The sequence below is a fragment of the Amaranthus tricolor genome, chromosome 12, assembly GCF_026212465.1.
Source record: "Amaranthus tricolor cultivar Red isolate AtriRed21 chromosome 12, ASM2621246v1, whole genome shotgun sequence".
NCBI lineage: Eukaryota > Viridiplantae > Streptophyta > Magnoliopsida > Caryophyllales > Amaranthaceae > Amaranthus > Amaranthus tricolor.
In genome coordinates, this window is record NC_080058.1 from 7,203,304 (window position 1) to 7,214,647 (window position 11,344).

The 11,344-nt window shown below is 32.9% G+C and overlaps 1 protein-coding gene across 1 annotated transcript; it reads left to right on the forward strand.

Moving 5' to 3' along the window:
* The first annotated feature begins 6,073 nt into the window (after positions 1 to 6,073).
* LOC130796846 (uncharacterized) lies at positions 6,074 to 10,293 on the forward strand. Its single transcript, XM_057659249.1, has 7 exons — positions 6,074 to 6,509; positions 6,894 to 6,980; positions 7,115 to 7,378; positions 7,577 to 7,741; positions 8,166 to 8,219; positions 8,365 to 8,511; positions 9,389 to 10,293. Exons 1-7 carry the CDS (start codon positions 6,366 to 6,368, stop codon positions 9,764 to 9,766), a joined length of 1,239 nt encoding a protein of 412 aa, XP_057515232.1. The 5' UTR covers positions 6,074 to 6,365; the 3' UTR covers positions 9,767 to 10,293.
* The last annotated feature ends 1,051 nt before the right edge of the window (positions 10,294 to 11,344 follow it).

Here is an 11,344-nt window from a genome sequence, read left to right on the forward strand (position 1 = left end):
ATAACATTATCATAATATATTAAAATAAAATAATTTATTACAACATTTATTAAATAACAATAACTTAAAAAATAAATTAATTAAACAAAAGAAATTATTTTATAATTCGAAATTAAAAAAAATAAATAAATAAAAATTTCAATACCAGTCGCACAAAAAGTGCGACTGTACCTAGGTCCAATCGCACTTTTTGTGCGACTCGACCTAGGTATAGTCGCACTTTTTGTGCGACTAGTATTATTATTATTTTTTTTCGAATTATTTAAATTCAACACTAATTATTATAATAACATTATCATAATATAATAATATATTAAAATAAAATATTTTATTACAACATTTATTAAATAACAGTAACTTAAAAATTAAATTAATTAAACAAACGAAATTTTATAATTCGAAATAAAAAAAAAACCAAATTCATTACCAGTCGCACAAAAAGTCCGGCCGTACTTAGGTACAGTGACATAAAAAGTCGACTGGACCTAGGTATAGTTGCACTTTTTGTGCGACTCAGCCTAGGTCCAGTCGCACTTTTGTGCGACTCTACCTAGTTCTGGTCGCACATTTTGTGCGACTGGACTTTCTGGAATTTTTTTTTTTTTTTTGAAAAATTTCGAATCAATCAATTACTTATCGAATCATTATCATGCTTGTTTTGGTATGCCATGTTGTTCGATGTACAGTTTTAGCTTGTTTAAGTTAACGTAGTGTTTTTAGAGAGATAGTACCGTGTTTGAATTCGTATATCCTACAAGGACGCCTCTGAAAATTCAATATATATAAAGTCGCGATAATAATGTTATTAAGTGATAATAGTGTTATTAAGTGCGATTTACATTTGTTAAACAAGTTTTAAGTCCAGTGGCAAATTCGTACTTTTTAAAGTCCAGGGGCAAATTCGTAATTTCGTTAAGGGGGTGTGGCGATAAAATGAAAAAGGTGGCGATGAATAATAATACCCTTCAACTATACCCAAGCCTTCAATGTAATTATAACAAACCCATACAAGACCAGGGATGGCAACGAGTCAGATCTGGATCGGTTTCATATGGACCAGAATTCAGATCCATTTCCATAGAAAAGACCCAAATTTGGATTCAGATTCGAATCCGCGGGTGTAGATTTCAAGGACCTAGATCCGGATCCATGGATCTTGCGGATCCGAGTCCAATTTATTTCTCATGTTTGACTAACTTTTGCTTTGTATTGATATCGCGATAGAGTTATATACATTGACTAATGATAATAATATATATAGCTACACAACCTAAAATAATAAAACAACATTATACAAATTAAAATTGTTCTGAAAATACCTAACATCCAACGATTTAGCAATTTGGGATGAACTCCCTCATAATTATAGTTTTCATAAGTGGAATATTTAGACCTTAAAATCAACAAAGTTTTGTAGAATATTAAATCGTAACTAGTAACTAGTAACTAGTGTAGAATAGAATTTTCTTATGTTTAAAGAAACTCAGATTTAAATAATACAAAGGTGTATAAATTTCTTATTTGAAAATTAATTTTCTAATAGTTATTCCCTAGTTTATGGAGACTGAAGATGCAATTTTGTATCTACATAGCTTATTTACTTTATGAGGAAATCTAATTCCCCTGATCAGCTTCTGTTTTCTCCGTAATCACATCTTTGGACCCATCTTCAGGTTTTGTTTCAATGAAAAGAAATTTTGTTTCAAAATAAAGATGCAAGTAAATGATTTGATTCTTGATTAGCTTAAACTTGTTCATCACGAGATAGCTATGAAGTAATCTAAAAATGGATAGTAAAGATTCACGGGTTCGGATCCGAATATTTCTTGAAACCTGGATCCGGATCCGTCAATTTCAAACGGATCTAGACTCGATCCGGATTCGACGGGTCCAAAATTTTAAGATTCAGATCCGCAAAAATGAATCCAGATCCACAGATCTAGGATCCATTGTCATCTCTATATATACGAGACTTGTTAAATACTACTCCTATAAGAGATGTGAAAAAAGTGTGATTTGAGTCTTATGTTAATTAATCATATGATTAGATGACAATTAAAGAGTGGAAGAATTTAGTCTTAAAGGTTAGAGTAACAAGCTAAGATTACTTAACCTTAAGCATGATATTTTGAGTAGTAATGGACACTCCAATTCATGAAGAAGTACACACTCTCATAGTGTGCATAAAACAAAGCATGGAGTGTGTCACATGGGTTTGAAAGTAATATATAAGGCAATATACTACACACTAACTATAGGTGCATAAGGGGAGACCATTAGGGACATTGAAAACTGTGCAAAGAAGCTGAAAAGGGCTTCAGAAAGTTGCTGCATGTGGCTCAACCGAGTCCAGGTCGGGCAATGGCTACTGGTTGTTTTTTCTAGATTCTGTTGTTGTTCCCTTGTCCTATATTGTTACCTTGCCTATATAAGTTGTATTGCTATTGTTGTAGTGAGAGTAGAGCCAAGCCAAGAGTTTGAGCTTCCCATTATTCTTACACTCTCTTTTATTCTCTACTCAAATGTATAGCTCACACTACTCTCCATTGATGTAATTCCTTCAACATTGTAATGAGCTCTCAAGCTCTTGTATCCTTTAAACACATAATGATACACTTGCCTAGGATGTTGGATGTAGTCTCATTAATGGTGAACCTTAAATCTTGGTGTTATGTTTACATTACTTTTATTGCTTAAATCACCTTAATACTTGCATATAACCATGGTTAATTAGTAGACCTTCAAGCCATGGTCATTAATCTTTCGTACCACCTTTAGGCCCACGCTTCCGCATTCGTTAGTCTAATCTAATAAGATGAAATGTATTAATGACAATCGACCAGACAAGGGCCTCACAGGGCACCTATTACAAAAAAAAAATTCTCTCAACAAATCAAGTCGGACAAATTAATATACAAATTACAAATTACTTAAAAAGTTAATAACACAATGAAAATAAGGCAAAGTAACAACATGTTTAGAGATGGTAATTTTTGGTTTAGAACTATTTTATAGGTTAATAATTTAGACTTCAGTTTGAATCGATTATTTTCATTGTCACACGATATTTAATATACTTTTATATTTATTTGTCCTATAAATTTGCTTTATTTTTATTTTGGTATATAACCCATTTCTTCTTCGGATATTTCATGATATACCACTGAGTTTCTTCGAAATTCACCATATACCACACAAAATGTTTTAATTCACCATATACCATTGAATTTTCTTCCGTTAACACAGAATACCATTAATGACAACTGTCGTTAGTGTGCCGTTTGTGGTAAATTATTAATTCACCATATACCATGAATTTTTTTTTTTTTTGCGTCAAATACCATTTTTTAAAAAATATAGCCGTTGGAATTGTGATAAACAAATGAAGTGTCATACAAACCAAGTACTTAACATTTTGTTCAAAAACAACTTGACACTAAACACTGTTCACCAAAAAAATACCAATATAAACATTGTTTTTTATCAGTTTCTTAACTGCAATACCATGCAATTGTCTTCCAAATTTCAGTGCCTTTTCTTCTCCACACGCCTTCAAAACACTACATATAGTATGTTCATTCAGAAAATATCTGTTGACCAACATTCGTGATAGCAGTGAGAGCGCTTTCTCACTGTAACCCCGTTGCGAGCAAGAAGTAATCATCATAGTCCAAGCAACTATATCCCGTTTGTTTATCCTATCAAAGATTCGTAAAGCATTTTGAAATTCACCAGATTGTGCCTAGAAATACAAGATACCACTTTCTACAATCAAATTGCTCCATCTACCTTTGATAATACAAGCATGAACTTGCTTGCCTAGCTCATAATTCAGCCTCTTTCCACACAAAATCAACACACATACTCACATACATCGTCCCATTTGCTTCAATACCCGACTTCATAAACTCTTAAAAAACCAAATTTCAAATATCCATTTTGCATTGCAGTCCAAAAAGCAACACTTCTTTCAAAGATTGCATCGAACACCTTACAGGCTTCCTCTAACTTCCTAAATCTCAAACACCCATTAATCAAATTATTATCTACAAACACATATACTTTCATTTTACTCTTCAAAATAAAATCATCTCTAACTTCCTAAATCTCAAATACCCATTAATCAAATTATTATCTACAAACACATATACTTTCATTTTACTCTTCAAAATAAAATCATGTACCACCTTAATTTCTTTCAACTTAGAACGTGATGGAAGGCAAGAAATCAACCAAAATGGATCACGTTCAACCCCATCATAGACTCGTGTTCCAAAAATTCAGCAACTGAATTTTTAGCTATCGTCAGATTTGACGCAAAAAAAAAAGAGTTTTTCTCACTTATACCCACGTACTTTTAAAAATTCTCAGCTGTACCAAATAAATTTACCAATTCTCAATTGTACCCAATAATTAGTGTTAATTCTCACTTATACCCACGTACTTTTAAAAATTCTCAGTTGTACCCAATAAATTTACCAATTCTTAATTGTACCCAATAATTAGTATTAATTTAGCAATAATAACCATTTTTTAATGATAACTGATTTGCCATCTTCCACAAGCACAAGTCCTTGCCGGTAAGGACACTGGAAGTCTTGCTCTTCCATCATGAATTTCATATGAACCCCTACCACTTGGAAAAGCTAGACATGTTCTTGAATCCCTCAATTACTCCCTTAAACTGAGCTTCAAAACTGATGAAAATACTTGTGAATTGCAAACATTTTTGTGGTTGATGTAATATCCTCCAGGTACAGAATGCAATTGAACCAGGGTTATTAGTTTTGAGCAAATGACAATACATGGGTAGGTTTGTGTAAGACTCATCATGACCACCCTGTATCAACTTCATTGCATATGCCTTCATCCTGTACAATGAACTGGTAGCCATTTTCACTCCATATGTATCCCATAAATAATCATTCATAGCACTACCCTTAATGTCTGGATTAGCCTTAATTTCCTCTAGTAATTTTTTTGCAGCCTATTCACAATTACTAACGCCTTACTTTCCTTTTTTTTAAAAAAAAAAAAATTCAAAAAATATTACTAACGCCTTAAATAAATCTAACTAACTGTTGTTAAGTTGTCATTAAAAAATGGTTATTGTTGCTAAATTAATACTAATTATTGGGTATAATTGAGAATTGGTAAATTTATTGGGTACAGCTGAGAATTTTTAAAAGTACGTAGGTATAAGTGAGAATTAACACTAATTATTGGGTACAATTGAGAATTGGTAAATTTATTGGGTACAGCTGAGAATTTTTAAAAGTACGTGGGTATAAGAGAGAAAAACCCATAATTAGTGTTAATTCTCACTTATACCCACGTACTTTTAAAAATTCTCAGCTGTACCTAATAAATTTACCAATTCTCAATTGTACCCAATAATTAGTATTAATTATTAATTTACCACAAACGGCACACTAACGGCAGTTGTCATTAATGATATTTTGTGCTAGCAGACGAAAACTCAATAGTATATGATGAATTAAAACATTTTGTGTGGTATATGGTTAATTTCAAAGAAACTCAGTAGTATATCATGAAATATCCGTTTCTTCTTTAATTCTCATTTCTTATCTTCACATTTAATTTACCTTTTCATTACACCCACACAATTCTCCTATTATAAAAGTTTTGTAGACCTGTTCCACCTATTTTAATGTAAATCAACCTAATAATAAGTATTTTTCAATAACTATACTTGTTAAGTAAAAATATTTACTATTTTAATATCTCTTAGGTTGATCGACATTAAAATGGTGTGGACTAAGTTAATACAAGACTTTATACTTTTTCATGAAAGAACACTTTATCCACTTTTCTTAATTTTTTCTCCAATTACATTGAAACAAAAGCAATGGTAATGAAAGAGTAATATGCAAATTTGACGAGTAGTAAATTTATAATGTCACATATTTATAATCTATTTTCTTTATTTATATCTTTATTATGAAATCTGACTATTTACATATTTTCAATTAATTAATTTTTTTTCTTATTTACTACTCTCATATAGTAATATTTTTCAATATTAATATGCTATTGATATTTAATTTATTTAGAAAATATGAGAAAGTACACTAAAGAGAGGGAAATGACAAATGAAAATAGAAAAGGACAAGAGTTCATAAAGACATCCGTTTAATGGTCTTTTGCGGAATCCAGAAAAATTTTGTGAAAGTTTTAGATTCCCCATTTTCACGCTCTCTCTTTAGCCACCTCATAAACCAAATGCTAATCGAGGTTTCATTTTAATGGCGGACAATTCTCAATTCGGGACTCCATCTCTACCCCTCTATCTATTCTGACTTACTGTTGAGTTTCTGACTGTCAATTCAGCTTCAAGATAAACAATGGGTGTTAAACTGTTACTGTGTGAACTTCCTTTCTTCCTTTGCCTGTTCTTTGCTCTTGTTTCAGCGTCTCCCTCTTTCCAGAAGCTGCAAGTCCGTAAACATTTGAATCGTTTGAATAAACCTTCTGTCAAAACCATTCAGGTAATGCTTTTATGTTTTTATGGATTATCTTAGGTTTTTGTTGTTCATTCTATCATTCTATGACAAATACTGTAAAATGCAAGATACTCCTAGAAGGAAAACTGAGTTTTATGGTCTTGTTATTTATTGGCCGGAGCTATTGGCTATTTAAGCTAGCTGGTATAGAATAGAGATGTTTGATAAAAATATCTCTTAGTCGTATATTCGAGAGAAAGTGAGTCAAGAGTGAAGAGTCGAAAACCAAAACCTAATTAAAAAATCTAATTATAGTAGTTTTTATTTCGGCTTAAAACATGGTTGTTCAGTTGGTTTTGACCAACCAAAAAGCCAAAAACCAATGTATGGATCTATATTTGAAGAGTGTGTGTTGTAATACTTGTGCAGAGCTCAGATGGTGATAAAATTGACTGTGTTCCCATTCATCATCAACCAGCCTTTGATCATCCTTTTCTGAAGAATCATACAATTCAGGTCTCTTGATTCATTTTTAATGCATTGTGGTTTGTTTATTTGTTCCTCTTTGTCAAAAGCAGTTTTCTTATGCCTTTTGAAGTAATCAAGTATCTGATAGTTGATTTGTGGCATGTGTGTTGGAAATGATATAGATGAGACCAAATTATCACCCTGAAGGTTTATTTGATGAGAGCAAAGTGAAGGTAGGCTCGAAACCGAAACCAAGAAGCCAACCAATTACACAGCTGTGGCACTCCAATGGTAAATGTCCACATGGGACTATCCCCATTAGGAGAACTAAGGAGGAGGATGTATTGAGAGCTAGTTCTGTTAAGAGATATGGACGGAAGAAGCACCGCAGCTTTGCTAAGCCCAGGTCTCCAGATCCCGACCTTGTTAACCAAAGTGGCCATCAGGTCTTCATCTTAAAACTCATTCAGTTATAATTCACTTCATAGTACTTATTTTTATTGTCTATGACAAAAAGAAGGGGAAGAAAAAGGTTTATACTTCACTAGTTTTATGAAAGGGCTTTAGCTCTCTTTCTTTTTTTCTTTTTTTTGAGTAACTTTAGCTCTCTTTCTTGACCATTCCAAAATTTGATGAATATACAGCATGCAATTGTGTATGTTGAAGGAGACAAGTATTTCGGAGCAAAGGCAACCATAAACGTTTGGGAACCAAAAATTCAGCAGCCTAATGAGTTCAGTTTGTCACAAATCTGGATTTTGGGAGGTTCCTTTGGTGAAGATCTAAATAGCATTGAAGCTGGTTGGCAGGTAAATGTAATGTCTTTGTCTATGATGATGGGACTAAAGTTCCCCTTATTTCAATAGAGTTTTATATTTCTTTGGGTTTGAATTGTAATGGATTATATTAAGATGACTTATTCATGTGATGATATTTACTACATGGTCAATTGGAAATAATCTCTTTGTTATCACTAACAAAGATCAAGTAACGGCATTGGGGTAATGGAATGTAATGTTATGAGTGATGGGACTATTTTGCAATGTAGAAAATATAGATAGCACATTATTTGCATTGTATGTTTTGTTATGAGTAACTTCCCATCCCCAATAGGCAATAGTTTATGACCCCATTTCCATATAAATGTATCATTAAATCTTTTCAAGTTAAAATCATTATGTAGAAATCGGTTTTCCTTCCTAACTACTGGTCATGTGAATGGCGTGGATACAGGTCAGTCCTGATCTTTATGGGGATAACAACACAAGGCTCTTCACATACTGGACAGTAAGCTTTTCCATATTGATTTCCTTTCATTTTAGTTACACACCTTGAGCTCCACTCGTGTAATTGTTAGGTGAAACTAACAGCCTAATTATGACAGCAATTTGTTATTTGATCCTTAATAAGAGTACATCTGAACAATTTACAGAGTGATGCATATCAGGCCACAGGTTGCTACAACCTGTTATGCTCAGGATTCATACAAATCAACAGCGAGATAGCAATGGGAGCAAGTATCTCCCCTGTCTCTGGGTTTCGAAATTCCCAATACGATATCAATATTCTTATCTGGAAGGTAATTTTTTGTTTTTTACCTGCTTTTACATGACCTCAATATTTTAACATGTAGTTGTAGTGTAAAATTCAATGATACTAACAACTTTTGTTGTCAGAAAGACATGTTTCAAATGCTTTTGATATTCCCTTGCATGTCTCTTTAGATTTAAAAAACAGAAGGGAAAAAAGATTGTTTATTTTTCTGAATTATCAAGAACAGCAGAGCCTCTTGTAGTCTTGTATAGTTGTATATCATCTTAATCTCTTGTGTTTAAAAAGTAAATAAACAAGGAGAGAAAAGGGAAAGGAAAGGGAAAGGAAAGGGAAAGGGAGAGGGAGAGGGAGACAGACAAAGCTGTGGCCTGTGGATCAGATGCTAGGAAGTAGTATATAGAGTAATAAGAATCTTTCATAATGGTTCTGGTTTCCAAATAGTAATGTCCTTGTGTATTAAAAATTGATTGTGATATCATTATTATTTGTCATTTTTCCACTCTGTAGGCCCATCCCTGTCCACACCACTCCTAATTGTCCTTTCTTCTTCTTGTCAATTAAGAGTGAGGACAATGGAAAGCTATTCATATTAGACTTTTGATCTAGAAATACAGACAAAAAATGCTCACATGTAGTTTTACTGTCAATAATGGGCAATGCAAAAACAAATCCAATTTTCTAAAAGAATTTGGAATTATTTTGTCTCATTTCTGATGGGGCTAATGGGTGGGTGGTTGGGTTGGATGTTAAGGAGAACTAGCATTGATTTGTACTAAATGCTTAAATCTGATTTGATTTTAAGTTGTGAGGTATTAGTTCAAACTGTAGCATTATACGATATCTACAACAAGAAAAAAAGTTGGTTAAATGGGTTTTGGAACTTATTTGATGATGTGATGTAGGATCCAAAGGAAGGGAACTGGTGGATGCAGTTTGGGAATGACTATGTACTGGGCTACTGGCCATCATTCTTGTTCTCGTACTTGGCGGATAGTGCTTCAATGATAGAATGGGGAGGAGAGGTAGTTAACTCAGAACCAGATGGACATCATACGTCGACTCAAATGGGGAGTGGCCGTTTTCCAGAGGAAGGCTTTGGCAAATCAAGTTACTTCAAAAACATACAGGTTGTTGACGAGTCGAACAATCTCAAGGCCCCAAAAGATATTGGTACCTTCACCGAGCAGCCTAACTGTTACAATGTTCAAACGGGCAGTAACGGTGATTGGGGTCATTTCTTTTATTATGGAGGCCCTGGAAGAAACCCCAACTGCCCTTAGTTTTCAAATGTAACTTGAAGTAATACTCAAAAGTAGAATGTTATTAAATTATTACCCTTAAAATAGAAGTATCAATTTTTAGAAATGGAGCAGAAGCAGAGCAGAGGTACCCCAATGGGCAATGGGAATGACTTCAATCTCGCCTTGCTCTTGTATAGAGTCTGAGTCATTAACCCAGTATCCCGCATAAGAAAAGACTTGCTCTTGTATAATATGTTGTATCTCGGTGTTTTAACACCTTATTTCTCGCTCCAATGTCCCTTTGTTCTATATCGATTTTTATTGCTCACTAGTATTGGGTTTTGAAACTCCTTCTCTATGCAAGTCGAAGTGTGTGTATGCAGGGAAGGTATAAGGATGCGGCCTGAGTTTCTCGCATTAGCCTTGGTTCCAAAACAGAATCGGATAGCGGGTTAAGAGAGGAACGGGTCTGCTTTCAATGCTAGTATATCATTTGTAATTAATGAGATCATCTCATATAACAATTTGTTTAAGGTGTTAAATGCATTTGGTCTTTGTTTATGGAATCTGATTCTTTTTGGGGTTCTGTTTTCCACTATTTCACTTTTGGGAGTTTGAAGATAATGCTGCCCATTTGTCTATAAAGTTTGCTTTACTTGTACATGGTTTAAATAATATTTTTACAAACTCTTACATGAAACCGTCTTACAATGAGATTAATTTATTAGGCTAACTTACTTATTGTTTTAAATTGACTATATATAATTTTAAAATAATTAATTAGAAAAAATATGAATTTGTTTAATTGTAAAACAGTCTTATACAAACTTATTTAATATTTTTATTTGTTTAACATTATGAGTAAGCAAATTAAAGGAGCGCATGTGCTTGGATAACCCCGCTTTCTCGTCACTTTGGGCCTACCGCCTTTTACTCAAGAATCCAAACCTCCAAGGTCTTTTTATATTTGTACTCCCTTCTCTCTTTTCTCTTATAAAATGTGAAAGACAAAAAGTTGCTAGGGTTAATCTTTGAGTTTATAAGAGAAGAAATTTGTATTGTACGAGTAATATTAAAAGAAAAATCAATAAATTAGAGAATTAAAAAACGCAATGGGTACTATTTTTGTAAAAGGAAATATAGCAAATGGAGTTGAATGACCGATAACAATTTAAAAATTGTAGTAAATCGGGGGCAAAGGAGTATTATTTCCAAAATGGAACTATTCTTTTATGTTATTTATCTTGTTACAATTTTTATTTCTTTGACAATTCATAATCTACTATATATCTTTATTTTGTCCAGCACCCCTCATTCTTCATCCTAATTTCTTCCATAAAGTAAAGTTAGATCTCTTCTCTCATTTTGCAAATCGTATGAGAATGTCTCACAGGTTGACACACCTTATATATAGGTTAAATAGTCCAACTGATATAAATTATTGTTATTTGGACTCCTTATTATGAGACAGTCTCACTAAGAGACAGACTCTCACAAATATAACTCGGTGTTAATTGGCCCAATTTGCTAAGTTGGGTTTTTCCTATAGTGGACTTGGCTAATGTATGAATAGGAAATTACACTTTGGAAAATTTGAAAAGTATAAGTGAAAAATTA